General features: G+C 32.7%; 1 protein-coding gene across 2 annotated transcripts in view; it reads right to left on the bottom strand.

Annotated features, from left to right (window-relative positions):
• LOC114336227 (uncharacterized) overlaps nt 1–15,847 on the bottom strand; it is a 721,746-nt gene that overhangs the window by 32,918 nt on the left and 672,981 nt on the right. For both annotated transcript variants that reach the window (XM_050645113.1, XM_050645114.1), the window contains exon 5: nt 13,337–13,497. In XM_050645113.1, coding sequence (XP_050501070.1) covers nt 13,337–13,497 — 161 coding nt within the window. The remainder of the gene's footprint in view (nt 1–13,336; nt 13,498–15,847) is intronic.

The raw sequence follows: 15,847 nt of genomic DNA, 5'->3' as shown, positions 1-15,847 counted from the left end.
GGTGCTTGTCGTCGTGAGAAGCTTTGCAAAATGAGTTTAGATGATATAGAAGATAAGATAACCATGTTAGTGATTAAAATTCCTAATTCTAAAACGAACATGGAAAGAACCTTTGAGGTTATTGGAGAAAATATCATTTCTTTATACAGAAAATATTTGTCATTACGTCAAGCAAACACACCTAATCGTAGATTATTTGTATATTACAAAAATGGAAGGTGTACTATACAACCTATTGGTATCTACATATTCACACTTTTGGAAAAATCGCCTGCACTATTGCTGAATTTCTTCAAAAAATACACCGGACACTGTCTACGAAGGAGCTCAGTAGCTCAGCCACTCACTCGCTGATAGTGGTGGTACTATAACCAACTTGAAAAGACACAGAGGATGGAAATTAACTAATATAGCAGAGGGATACGTAGAAAATTCTTTATAAAATTCACATAGCTTCATAGATTGAAAATAAAATTATTATTATGATTCGGAAGTGCTCCTAGTAGCATTTAACGTGTCTTGGTTTGTTTATTTCTACTGCATCTTGATTGTAAATTTAGTATACATATTATATTGTAGTTAGAGCAGCAATGACTGAATTGAACGGGATATAGCGTGATCGTCACATTACCATGACAAACAAGAAGAGATTCGTTTATATAAAACTTGAGGTATATTTACTTGGTTTACATACAAGACGATTATTATTTTAAAAACTTAACTTTTAATTATTTTAAGTTTGTTAATTCTAAAATTTTGAAAAATAAGTGGAGTCACTATAATAAGTGGAAATTGATTGGATTCCCGTTTCATGGCGACCGGTAAAACCACTAGTTTTTAATAAAAACCTTATTCTTCGCAACAATACCAAGTTTTTTCAAAAGAGATAAATATTGGTGCGAAGTACATGGCGATTCCATATGCTTGGTTGTGTACCTATAATGTGCAACGTCTGGCCCCCCTCCTAAAAATTTTTATATGGGCGCCCGTGCATATTACTACTGATTGAAAGTATACTCATGAAAGTATGATTGAAAGTATGTACACCTCCTGCAACCATTATAACTTCGGCTGAATTTATACGAAATAGGGAATTTGCTCATTTTTGTTTTATTACATAATAATGTTCAGTTTCGTTTAAAAATAAGATTCTCAAAATTCCACGCCTCAAAACCTCATAACTTGGAGTACAAATTTAAAATCTTCTGTGTATATAAATCATTTCAAACGATCGAAAAAGCGCGCGAACCCTTGTGACGTCATATCATAATGTAAATATGAAATATTTTGTAATGGCAGTTCTCATGTCTCGTAAAAATTATATACCATTTTGTTTACTTGGGAGTTTAATACAATTATAAACTTTTATTTTATATGATTTTGATCTCTTTCATTTTTTTTTGCTAAAATCAATAAGTATTTAAAGTCTTCGTTTCCAGTCGCTTGCAGAAAAATGATATTTGTCTGCAGCCGTCCCGAAAATAAAACTTTCGGTATGATTTATTAAATCGAAAGTACATAACATTTTACACAACTCGTACCGAAAGTAGCTACTTTCGGGACTACTTTTTTCACTTTCGGGACGCTTTTTTTACTTTCGGGACGATTTTGGGTAGCTAGGTAGGTAACGGCTTTGACAATACCATCAACTTTGTATTTTATTATGACAACGCTTGTCGCTTAAGATTCGTGTGTGTTTTCACCTTTCGCTCAGTTTTTCGTTTTTCAAACAGCAGTGGAGCCGAAATGAGTCCAGATGAGATTAGGGAAACTGCTAAAGCCGCTATTTATGAATTATTGCCGGTAAAGTCAAGAAAGAGGTATGAATTGGTCTACGATTTATTTAAAAAATGGAGCAATGATAAAAATGTACATACTATAAATGAAGAAGTCAGTCTTGTATATCTAATGGAAAAATCTAATATCTTGAAGCCATCAAGCCTTTGGAGCAATTACTCGATGCTTAAGTCCACAATTAACATTAAAATAATATAGATAAGCCGCTATCCAAAAGTTATTGCTTCCCTTAAAAGAAAATCCATCGGCTACAAACAAAAAAAATCGAAAGTATTGAATAAAGAAAAAATAGATAAATTTTTATGAGAAGCTGAAGATAAGATCTACTTAATGACAAAATTTATATAATTAAATCTAATTTTTCTTTTTTTATTATTTTTTTTTGTAAATTTTAGGTTGCATTAATAATTGGTTTGGTAGGTGCTTGTCGTCGTGAGAAGCTTTGCAAAATGAGTTTAGATGATATAGAAGATAAGATAACCATGTTAGTGATTAAAATTCCTAATTCTAAAACGAACATGGAAAGAACCTTTGAGGTTATTGGAGAAAATATCATTTCTTTATACAGAAAATATTTGTCATTACGTCAAGCAAACACACCTAATCGTAGATTATTTGTATATTACAAAAATGGAAGGTGTACTATACAACCTATTGGTATCTACATATTCACACTTTTGGAAAAATCGCCTGCACTATTGCTGAATTTCTTCAAAAAATACACCGGACACTGTCTACGAAGGAGCTCAGTAGCTCAGCCACTCACTCGCTGATAGTGGTGGTACTATAACCAACTTGAAAAGACACAGAGGATGGAAATTAACTAATATAGCAGAGGGATACGTAGAAAATTCTTTATAAAATTCACATAGCTTCATAGATTGAAAATAAAATTATTATTATGATTCGGAAGTGCTCCTAGTAGCATTTAACGTGTCTTGGTTTGTTTATTTCTACTGCATCTTGATTGTAAATTTAGTATACATATTATATTGTAGTTAGAGCAGCAATGACTGAATTGAACGGGATATAGCGTGATCGTCACATTACCATGACAAACAAGAAGAGATTCGTTTATATAAAACTTGAGGTATATTTACTTGGTTTACATACAAGACGATTATTATTTTAAAAACTTAACTTTTAATTATTTTAAGTTTGTTAATTCTAAAATTTTGAAAAATAAGTGGAGTCACTATAATAAGTGGAAATTGATTGGATTCCCGTTTCATGGCGACCGGTAAAACCACTAGTTTTTAATAAAAACCTTATTCTTCGCAACAATACCAAGTTTTTTCAAAAGAGATAAATATTGGTGCGAAGTACATGGCGATTCCATATGCTTGGTTGTGTACCTATAATGTGCAACGTCTGGCCCCCCTCCTAAAAATTTTTATATGGGCGCCCGTGCATATTACTACTGATTGAAAGTATACTCATGAAAGTATGATTGAAAGTATGTACACCTCCTGCAACCATTATAACTTCGGCTGAATTTATACGAAATAGGGAATTTGCTCATTTTTGTTTTATTACATAATAATGTTCAGTTTCGTTTAAAAATAAGATTCTCAAAATTCCACGCCTCAAAACCTCATAACTTGGAGTACAAATTTAAAATCTTCTGTGTATATAAATCATTTCAAACGATCGAAAAAGCGCGCGAACCCTTGTGACGTCATATCATAATGTAAATATGAAATATTTTGTAATGGCAGTTCTCATGTCTCGTAAAAATTATATACCATTTTGTTTACTTGGGAGTTTAATACAATTATAAACTTTTATTTTATATGATTTTGATCTCTTTCATTTTTTTTGCTAAAATCAATAAGTATTTAAAGTCTTCGTTTCCAGTCGCTTGCAGAAAAATGATATTTGTCTGCAGCCGTCCCGAAAATAAAACTTTCGGTATGATTTATTAAATCGAAAGTACATAACATTTTACACAACTCGTACCGAAAGTAGCTACTTTCGGGACTACTTTTTTCACTTTCGGGACGCTTTTTTTACTTTCGGGACGATTTTGGGTAGCTAGGTAGGTAACGGCTTTGACAATACCATCAACTTTGTATTTTATTATGACAACGCTTGTCGCTTAAGATTCGTGTGTGTTTTCACCTTTCGCTCAGTTTTTCGTTTTTCAAACAGCAGTGGAGCCGAAATGAGTCCAGATGAGATTAGGGAAACTGCTAAAGCCGCTATTTATGAATTATTGCCGGTAAAGTCAAGAAAGAGGTATGAATTGGTCTACGATTTATTTAAAAAATGGAGCAATGATAAAAATGTACATACTATAAATGAAGAAGTCAGTCTTGTATATCTAATGGAAAAATCTAATATCTTGAAGCCATCAAGCCTTTGGAGCAATTACTCGATGCTTAAGTCCACAATTAACATTAAAATAATATAGATAAGCCGCTATCCAAAAGTTATTGCTTCCCTTAAAAGAAAATCCATCGGCTACAAACAAAAAAAATCGAAAGTATTGAATAAAGAAAAAATAGATAAATTTTTATGAGAAGCTGAAGATAAGATCTACTTAATGACAAAATTTATATAATTAAATCTAATTTTTCTTTTTTTATTATTTTTTTTTGTAAATTTTAGGTTGCATTAATAATTGGTTTGGTAGGTGCTTGTCGTCGTGAGAAGCTTTGCAAAATGAGTTTAGATGATATAGAAGATAAGATAACCATGTTAGTGATTAAAATTCCTAATTCTAAAACGAACATGGAAAGAACCTTTGAGGTTATTGGAGAAAATATCATTTCTTTATACAGAAAATATTTGTCATTACGTCAAGCAAACACACCTAATCGTAGATTATTTGTATATTACAAAAATGGAAGGTGTACTATACAACCTATTGGTATCTACATATTCACACTTTTGGAAAAATCGCCTGCACTATTGCTGAATTTCTTCAAAAAATACACCGGACACTGTCTACGAAGGAGCTCAGTAGCTCAGCCACTCACTCGCTGATAGTGGTGGTACTATAACCAACTTGAAAAGACACAGAGGATGGAAATTAACTAATATAGCAGAGGGATACGTAGAAAATTCTTTATAAAATTCACATAGCTTCATAGATTGAAAATAAAATTATTATTATGATTCGGAAGTGCTCCTAGTAGCATTTAACGTGTCTTGGTTTGTTTATTTCTACTGCATCTTGATTGTAAATTTAGTATACATATTATATTGTAGTTAGAGCAGCAATGACTGAATTGAACGGGATATAGCGTGATCGTCACATTACCATGACAAACAAGAAGAGATTCGTTTATATAAAACTTGAGGTATATTTACTTGGTTTACATACAAGACGATTATTATTTTAAAAACTTAACTTTCAATTATTTTAAGTTTGTTAATTCTAAAATTTTGAAAAATTAAGTGGAGTCACTATTTATATGGAAATTGATTGGATTCCCGTTTCATGGCGACCGGTAAAATCACTAGTTTTTAATAAAAACCTTATTCTTCGCAACAATAACAAGTTTTTCCAAAAAAATAAATATTGGTGTGAAGTACATGGCGATTCCATATGTTTGGTTGTGTAAGTACCTATATTGCTAAAGGCGGACTACATTGAAAACAAAAATTGAATAAAACGATCATTTTTTACAACTTTACAAATACGTAAAATAAAACAATCTAAATGACATAAAAGCCAAAAATTAAAGTTCAGTAAAGTATATTATACCATTAAAATTGCAAGTTGTTTAATTTTAGATTTTCTACGAATATTTAGTAAACAACAAGCGTAAAAAATGATAAATTACAAACATTTTAAAGTAAAATCACTAAGTGAATCTTCAGTTATTCTTACCTTCATCAACATCACAAATAAAAACTTATGTAATTGTTACTATAGACGTAGATGTGTAGCTAATTTAATAATAGTTAACTATTGAGATGTAGGTAATAGGTAATACGCCACGGCAAAAACAGACATATTAACAAAAAGTTGCTTAACCTTGAACGATTCCATTAAAATTTCAATATTTTGAACCAGTTAATTTGTTTAAATCCATGTGATAATACAACGATAATGAATAAACTCGTTAGTTATATTTAAATGTGAGTAAACGCAGCAAAAACCTTACAGAATATAAATTTACTTGATTGTACCTATAGCGTGTTATGAAAAACAAAGAAATATAGGTATGGTGTATTCCACGAATATACGACTGTTTTGGATTATCGTGACAACGAATATTTTAGTGTGCAACATAAGAAGTACGAAAGTATTTTGCTATAATAATTACTCCAATAAACAACAATATAATTTGCAATTTACTTTCGTTCTTCATATTTTGCACAGTAAAATATTCGTTGTCGCGATAATCCAAGAGGGTCGTATATTCTTGCAATGGGGTATACACCTATTTGTGAAAACAAAAATATTCAAAACTTTTTCAATAAGAACATATTATTTAAAAGTCAAAGTTCTTATTCAATCACACACACAATAAGCAAATCATACATTGACAATTCGTGGCAGTTTCAGCTTCATATTTATTTCGCATGTGCGAACATTTTTATTTGGGCATCTAATAGTGCACAGAAAAATAGAATGGAAAAAGTTTTATCAATTTTCCGGATAAGGTTCTTCTTCCTCTTATTTATACTTCTAATCTGTAATATACAGATCTGTCGATCTGTTAATTCCGACGTTAAGGTAGAATTCCGCACCAAGCGACCGAGACAGGAGACCGCGACAGGCGACAGATAGGTCGCGATAGACGATAGTTGGTCGCTGGTCTCGGTCGCGGGCTGCAGAACTACCCTGATATAATTGCATTGAGAGCAGTCGTGGGGAGATCTCGCCTATCTGTCGCCTGTCGCGGTCTCCTGTCTCGGTCGCTTGGTGCGGAATTCTACCTTTAAAGTATTTCTTGAGAGGTAGACTGCCAGATATCTCTCCACCTTTTTGGTGGTCTCTAGCGCAATTCTTGGTAATCTGTGTTCCTCCCTTCTTTTTACATGACTGAACCATTCTCTTCGTCTTTGCCTACCCCATCTTACTACATCTTGTAAGCCACATTGTTCCCTGATGATGTTGTTTCGTATTCTATCTTTTCTTGTCTTCCCTGCAATTGCCCTTAGTGTCTTCATTTCTGCTGTTCGTAGCATGCTTTTGTTTTATTGGTGTCTTCTCTTGATTCAATATGATAGGTCATAACAGGTTTGATGCAAGTTTTATAAATTCTAACTTTGCTGTCCATTCTCACATATGGGTTATTCCAGACCATATCTCTCAACCATCCGAACATGACTGCGACCTTGTTTATTTGTCCTCTTAGGTCTCTGGCTGGGTCATACTAACTTAAATCTACACCTAGATATTTGAACTGGTTTAGTTGTTCTATGAGGTTCCCCTCTACCACGAGCTTGCATCTAATTGGATCTTTCGTAATGATAATGCATTTTGTTTTCTGCGTGGATATGTTCATGTTTAGTCGTCGACATGCTTGGTAGAATCGATAAAGTTGTCTTTGTAGGTAATCCTCATCCTCTGCAATCAGGGCTGCATCATCCGCATAGCACACTATGTTGAATCTACTGTAACCGAGTCTGTATCCTAGTTATAGCTATTCCACATCTATTATTTCATCCATCAGCATATTGAATAGAAATGGGCAGAGGCTGTCTCCATGCCTGGTTCTCCCTGGTGTTGGTATGTTGGCCGTAGTGGTGTAGTTTGTTTTAATTTTTGTTGTGTTGTTATTGTTAATCTGTTTTATGACTTCCACAATGTTAGCCGGTATCCTTTTTGCTTCATTTTCTGTAATATCGCTAAGTGTGACTGTCAAATGATTTTGTTAGGTCTACGAAGCAAATGTATGGGGGTTTGTTATATTCTATCGACTTCTCTTTCACTTGTTTTATGACAAATATTGCGCCCGTTGTCGACCTGCCTTTTCGGAATCCTTGCTGTTATTCTCTGTTCTTTATATCTGTGATTGCAATTTATCCTTGAGTATGGCTGTGAATAACTTCATTGTCGTATATAAGAGAGTTATTCCTCTGTAGTTGTCCGGACATGATCTTTGTCCTTTCTTAAAAATCGGTATTGTGATACTGGTGTGCCAATATTGTGGTATCTCTGCTCTGTCTAAGATTTTGTTAAACAATGTTGTGAGTCCTGGCCGCGCCGTCCCCGTATTTCAGTAGTTTGTTCGATATTCCATCAGTTACTGGCGATAGTCTATTCTGTAAAATCTTTATTGTCGCTTCTACTTCAGTTTCTTTAGTGATATACCTGTCTTCTGTTTCAAAGGTTTCACCTTTGTAGAGTTCTGTGAAGTATTTTTCCCATGTCGGTATCCCCTTTTTCTGTACAAATTCATTTACTGTTTTTTAGCATTTTCAAAACTTTTCTCTGTGCACCATAGATGTCGTGAGCCATGTTACTTGTGAACTTGATCCAATACTCTCTGTTTATTATGTAGATGGCGCGTTTTTCCTGCATTCCGGTGCTTTTGTAACACACGGATAAGGTTATTGCCCATAAAAATCGGTTTACTACGATGATATTATATATTTCCCATACTATTGTACGGAGTTGAGTCGTGGACTCTCACAGACGCCACCTACAAGAAAATTGAGGCTTTCGAAATGTGTCTTTATTGTCGAATCCCGAAGATATCTTATACCGACCACGTTACTAATCAAGGTGTTTTATTAAGAATACAAAAAGGACAATACCTGTTAATTGAAGTTGAAAGAAATAAGTTTACTGTATATTTCTGAAAATGTTTATTACTACTTACTTAGCAATAAAATGTTTTGCCTACAAAAAGTTTGCTGCCTTTCATTATAAAACCCTTTTAAGACAAGATTATGGAGTTGTTTAGCCGCACAGGGAGACCGCAAGCTATAGCAGAAACGCCGTGGTAGACTGCATGCCATAGTGGCACTACGGGATGATTGCTTAAATATTGAAAAATGGGCCATTCCTGCACACAATTCATTTTTAACAATATAATTAAGTAACGGAGTTAATAAAATGACTTAGATAATTTTTCTAAGTACGCGAATTTGAAGTATTCCACGTTTCCAGTGGAACGTTCCACTTTTGAACGCTTCGATCAACTTCCCCCACCACTTTTCAGGCAAAAAGTTTTCATTTAAGGCTATGGGTACATAATTCGCAAATATTTTACGTGTATCCCTACTTTTTCTGTCTTTACACGGCAAATTACGCGTAGTAAAATTCACACTGGTATGGATATATAAACATTACTAGAATGTCATTCTACTTGAAAATGTCATCATTAATTTCAAGAGATGGGTTTTGAATGTTCTTGGATAACTGTTATTTTTATAATTGGAAATTATTAATTCAGTTAATAAATGTGATAATTTTTTCACTAACTATGTATTCCGTGATTGTAATAATTTATTTGTACAACAAAGACTAATACTCAATCGAGAACAGAGGAAAAGTGTTAAAGTGATTTTTTAATAATATATTGTTATGGAACGCTTACAATTTTGAATATCTCTAACAACAAAATACTTGGATCACAGATTATTATCCTGATGTATTCTCTGCTTGGATCTTCCACAAATAATACACAATAAATAACTTTTTATTAAGTTCACGTTTTAAATCAATTATTTATCAAATACACTATATTTCAATAATATTTAATCAATAACTCAACATATTCCCGATGCAATGTCAAATATTTAAAATTGTCACTGATATTGTCAGTGCCTGACTGACAATATATGCTGACAATATTATATTCGGTTGAGTGCGTTGTAAGACAAAGATAGATTTGGAAAATATTACCACGGCATTGTGTTTATTTTTTTCGAATCTTGAAAAAACCAATAAATATTTTTGAAAAATTTAAACGCAGAATGAAAGACTAAATTATTACCGAGGGCCGAAAGTCCCTTAGAATAAATAAAAAGTTTATTTTGAATGATATATTTGAAATTAAAAATCACACTAAATTTTCTCTTAGTTTTTCACCCCTGTAACTTATTAAAATAAACATTATAGAAGTTCTCAGGGACTTTCGGCCCTCGCTAATAACGTGATCTTTCATTCTGCGTTTAAATTTTTCAAAAATACTTATTAGTTTTCTCAGGATTCGAAAAAAATGAATTCCCATTTGAATTGCATTGCAGCCGAAAATACGTACCGATCCTCTTAACGTAAAATTATAAAATTAAAAACTCGGCAAAACATGGTCTTAGAAAATTTTTTTTAACGTGTGAAAAATTGTTAGGAATACGAATATCGAAACGGCATTTCTAAATTTTTAATCTCCGCGACATTATTAAAAAAACAAGTTATAAACAAATTACAACAATTTTCAAAGGGCGTATACTAGTTCGCTCCGGCGGTCAGATTTTAATACCCCACAGAAAAGGGGCATAGGTAAATTCGCTCCGGCCATATATTTCTTGGAAAAGATAGTTGAATAATGTCTTTACTGGGTACACAATGCATAATAATGAATAGCCAGGGTCAGCTTAAATAGGTAATGTTGACTTCATAAAGCAGGTATTTCGATACATTTTATTAATAAACATTTAGAATAAGCACAAAAATTATTTCAGTAATTTTTAAAAACAATTTAAAATTTCTAATATAATTTCTAAATCAATCACTAACATTTTTCAAAATACATAACAGTAACGAGCGCCCTAATAACCGGAAAAATAACGCAAAAGATGGAAAAAATATTAAGTTGTGAGATAAATAAAATGAAACTTGTGGAGATGGGAAATTTAGCGATAAAACCTATAAATTTACATTACATTTATTGTTTCCCCCCTTAAGATGTATCAGACGAGTTTGGCAACTACCGCTGTGACAGTGACAGTTTTAGTTGACATCCTCCTCTGATACGTCTGAAGGTAGAATCTAAGTGAATAGAATGTAAATTTATAGGTTTTATCGCTAAATTTCCCAACTCTACTGGTTTCGTTTCTTTTTATCTCACAACTTAATATGTTTTCCATCTTTTGCGTTATTTTGCCGGTTATTAGGGCGCTCATCACTGTCTAGAAACAAATTCCGTGTAAATAAAATAATTATTATTAGCCTAGTAAAGGAACGTGAAATCCGGCGGTAGGTACCGTGTAATTTTTAGTGTCACTGAATTGCACGAACATTTGAATTTATATTCTACTTACCACCTCGAAGTTGGACTTATGCCGTTGGTTGCTTTTACTTGGGGGGTGAAAGTCACCCCTTCTCGGGGGTGAAAAACATACATTTCAAATATGGCCGAAAATAAATAAATTGACTAATTCTAAGCAACTTTTTTTCTATAGAGTTTTTTAAAGTCAATACTTTTCGAGTTATTTGCGGGTTATTATTTTTCAACAAAAAAAACACATTTTTTGGACGACATTTCGCAAATAACTCAGCAAATAAATATTTTATCGAAAAAATATTCTTAGCGAAAATGTATTTTTGGAACACATTTTTCATAGGAACATATTTTTCATAAGCTACCTACAACTCTGCTTTTGCTGGGTCTGTACCTACACTTCATGAATATACCGTTTTTCATTTTATTATAAGCTATACTTTTGCTACGAATTTTTTTTTTTCGATAAAATACCTATTTTTTTCAGTTATTTGAGAAAAACCGCCTGAAAACGTGTTATTTTTTGTTGCTGAAAAATAAACATTTTAGATGTTTTTCAAATCAAACAAGTAGTGAAACAAGAAGTCAAACAAGTATTGATTTGGTTAAAAAACTCTATAGAACAAAAGTTACTTAGAAGTAGTCAATTTATCCATTTCTGGACTTATTTGAAACGTATGATTTTTCACCCTCGAGAAGGGGTGATTTATACCCTCAATTAAATGCAACCAACGACACAAGTCCAACTTTGAAGTGGAGAATAGGTAGAACCTAAAACCAAATTTTCAACCAAATCCGTAGTAACCCCGAAAATTACACTCCAAAATGGCCATTTGTTGGGCTAAATCTAAATTATCTAATTTCACTGTCTCGTTATACAGTGATAAGCGCGCTAATAACCGGCATAATAACGCAAAACGATGGAAAACATATTAAGTTGTGGAATAAAAAGGGATGACACTAGTAGAGGTTGGAAATTTAGCGATAAGAACCTATAAATTTAGATTATATTGGTTGTTTCCCACCTTTAGCCATATCACATAAGTATGTCAACTAAAACTCACTGTCACAGTGGTAGTTGCCAAACTCGTCCTATACGTCTAAAGCTGAGAAACAATCATTATAATGTAAATTTATAGGTTTCTGTCGCTAAATTTCTCATCTCTACAAGTTTCATCCCTTTTATCTTACAACTTCATATGCTTTCCATCGTTTGCGTTACTTTGCCGGTTATTAGCGCGCTTATCGCTGTATTTATATAAATATGTAACCACCAATATTTTATATAATTTCTAATATAAAATACAAAAGTCACAGTACCAATTTTCCAGATATTAATTTTCCTAGAACTTAATAGATAAATACTTAATCCGCTTAACAATGGGAGCGAACTAGGTTATGGTTTTCGGAGCGAACTAGTATGTAATTAAGAGGGTTTTTTGACGATGGGAGCGAACTAGTGTGCTCCGTTTTCAAACGCCATTTTGAAAAGGATTTTAATTCAAATGTTGATTTCTCCCGGTATTTATTGAACATTAAAACAAACAAAAAATGATACCTCTATCGGCAACAACCGCGTTTTTGCATTTGAAAAAATAGTATTATTTAATAAAAAAATTAAATAAATTAAATATCTCATAAACTATTAAATATTCTTCAATCATTTTTTCTTCTTTATATTAGTAATACAACGCAACTTGTTCTGCAAAATAAAATATTTATAGTGCTTATTTAATGTAAATAATATGTTTTTGCAAATTTGTTTTCAATCTTTATTTATAATTATTTAAATACATTAAGGGTCAAATTTAATTTAACAAGTCTTAAATGAAAGCTTTTCCCTTCAACTTTTCAGAACAAAATCGTAAAAACCTTCATAAAAACATGAATTAGGTACAATAAAAATAATGAAAATTATTTTCATTATGAAACAAATATTCAAACAAACTTTCTTGAAAATCTTTTGGTTTCACCTAAACTTTAATATAAAATTCGCCCCAACCTGTAGGTACATACTGAATTATATTTTGATTTTATTTTATTTGGTCTTCTAAATGGTGGGTATGTAAAATAATCATCATTAGTTTATTTTTAAAATCGTAGTTTAAGGGTTGTAATTCTCACGTGGAGAACCCCCTATACGCTTCGAATTTTTTTCGTTTTGAAACATTGACTAAACGTATTTGTTGTGACGTATAGATAAGGTGTTGTGACGTCATTAGAGATACAAAATGCATTGTTGAATGAAATTTAGCAAAGCGTGTGAACTAGTAAATTTGTAGTACTATGATTGGTATCGTATCATAACCTTCATTAAGTTGTACTCAGTAAATATAAACAAACGCTGTAGCTGATCAACAAGTAAAAGTGAAAGTAAAACCATTAAGAATTATTGAAGTAACACTTACCCTTGGTATGATGTACTCGATATCAGAGAGTTGTTCGTGGGACCCCCTGAATTTCTTGTTCCTGGGCTTGGACACGAATTGCATTGAACAAAAAGCGAATTGACAGTCGACAAAAGACACCACCAACACCACAGCGGCCGCCACTCTCGACACAAAACAAGCTGCAAAATACAAATAAGCCTTGTAACGAAATTATTCAATCATAATTATTATTGAAATTGAAAGAGAAGAGGATTTCTCGGTGTCGGCTATGAAATAAACAAGTGAATCACGACGTTTTACCTGAGTTGATGTTGAGAAGGTAGCCCGGGGGTACGTCGGAGCTTTTGCCTTTGTATGACCTTTATAAATATTTTAAATGTATTGAATAGCCGGTTTTGAAAAGGTTTGGTCCATCTCCGTACACGACTAGCGAGACACATAGGCGGCGAGCGGACATGGACGAAACACTTGGAAATATAATTGAGCTACTGCAAAAATTTAATGTCATATGAAGAGAAATTAAAAATATTGATCACTGTAATTAACTGAACTACTCAACGCACCAATAAGTCGAAATTTACAAGGAGCAGAAATTACATATTTTTCTTGGGTTTTCAATTCAAGTTTTCTTGTTATGTTCCTTTTACGATGGGTTTCATTTCCCCCCTTATCTATCCCTTCTGTTTTTCATTATTGATTCATTTTTACTTTGTCTAAACATACCTACCTGAATCCTCTGTTTGACTAATCGGGTAATTTCCGCAAATAATTTTTTCTATGTAGAAAATAGCTAAATATCTAGTGCCTTTCTCACTGTTACTTATGCTTTTCATTTATTAGAACTACATATTCTTCTCCCCCTTCAGACACTTGGGAGTAACAATAAGCAAAACCGGAAAAGAGAGAATAGAGGAACTAATGAACCTATATAAGACTTTATTTAATAAGACCGGTTGTTACATATGGGATAGAATTTGATAGAAAAAAGTAGAAAAAAAGTCTTTTCAAATTTGATAGAAAAATAACGAGAACGATACTGGGGCACAATGTAACAAGAGAGGGGGAAAGAGGAATAAAAACAAATGCCGAAACTGAAGAAGAGTTAAAAGGAGAAAATATAGTCAGACACACAAAATTTCTTCGCTTTGAATGGATAAGACATATACAGATACGCCCAGACTCAGATATGCTGACAAGGATAACTAACTGGACACCACTAAAGCCCAGGTGTAGAGGAAGCCCTAGAAGAAGATGGCTGGATGATGTAGAAGAAGATATAAGAACGATGAATGTTAAAGACTAGAAAGTTCAGTGTAGGGACACTCAGCAAGCTATAACTGACATAGAGGAATTATTCATCTCACTCAAGAATAAGATTTTGAACGCCATGGTGTTAGCTATAATCACTAGAGATTGGAACACTTAGTGAACGAATGAAATTAATAAATGAATATTCTTCTCCTAGTGAAGAAATTTAGAGATGATTATTGTTAACATGGACTACATTGACACACCAAAACAACTGTTAAAAATGCTAAGGAAAGCTTATTAATACCGAGATCAAAACTTTGCTCATCAATGCACAAACTGCGGATATAGAAACAATTAATTCAGGTCACAACAAATCTGTACAAAGAAAACAAAGTTTTCATTAAAGTAGCAACGATGACTATTCACAATATAAACATCATCCTGTCAAAATAAAATCTTTTTTTCTGCAACCGTGTTAAAAAATGCAATTTTTAGCACTCCATACGAGCGTTAAAAAATGCTACTTTAAGGCACTAGTGCTTTAATAGTATATTACTTTATGAGGCGGAAAAGCATGACTTTTCTTGACGCGCCCGATATTACGCGCCGAACGAAGTGAGGCGCGTAATAGAGGGCAAGTCAAGAAAAGTCGCTTCTTTGCCGAATAAAGTATACTATTTTTTCTTCAAACGTAGCAATTTTCAACCATAAATAGTACAATTCATACGCTATTTTTACTCGAAATTAACTGTGACAACTATCAAAGTCGTCTAGATGTTAGAAATTAAAATAATTAAGTCGTCGGAATGATTGCTGAAAGTTGTGCTCGACCATCAGTATCATCAACAATTACCAATGCGTATCAAGAGTCGGGAACATTTTTGCACGGTTTCAATTTTGAAAATGCCTCATTAACTAATTGTACTTTTAATATTACTATAAATAAAAATGATGTTTAATTGTTGTTAATGACATTTGTATTGTTGCTTTGTGACATGTTTCATATTGTTGCCATGACAACATTTTTCCCTCCGCCCCGTAAAGAAATGGGAAAAAAAACTGCTGCCGGCGGAGACATCAAACTTTGACAGGATCAAGTTAGATAAGTAATGTCATCATTATTTGACGTTTGAAGAAAACATATTTTTAAGGCACTGCAGTTCGTATTGACCATATAGACAATTTTGATGTAATGTCAAAAAAATATAAAAATGGAATGTCAGTCAAGTTCAAGTAAAAGTTTTTGTAGATATTGTCCTGTAATTACGTTTGTAGAAA

The sequence above is a fragment of the Diabrotica virgifera genome, chromosome 3 (genome assembly GCF_917563875.1).
Source record: "Diabrotica virgifera virgifera chromosome 3, PGI_DIABVI_V3a".
NCBI classification, from domain to species: domain Eukaryota; kingdom Metazoa; phylum Arthropoda; class Insecta; order Coleoptera; family Chrysomelidae; genus Diabrotica; species Diabrotica virgifera.
Note: the sequence above shows the minus strand (reverse complement) of the source record. Positions and strands in the feature narration are given on the sequence as shown.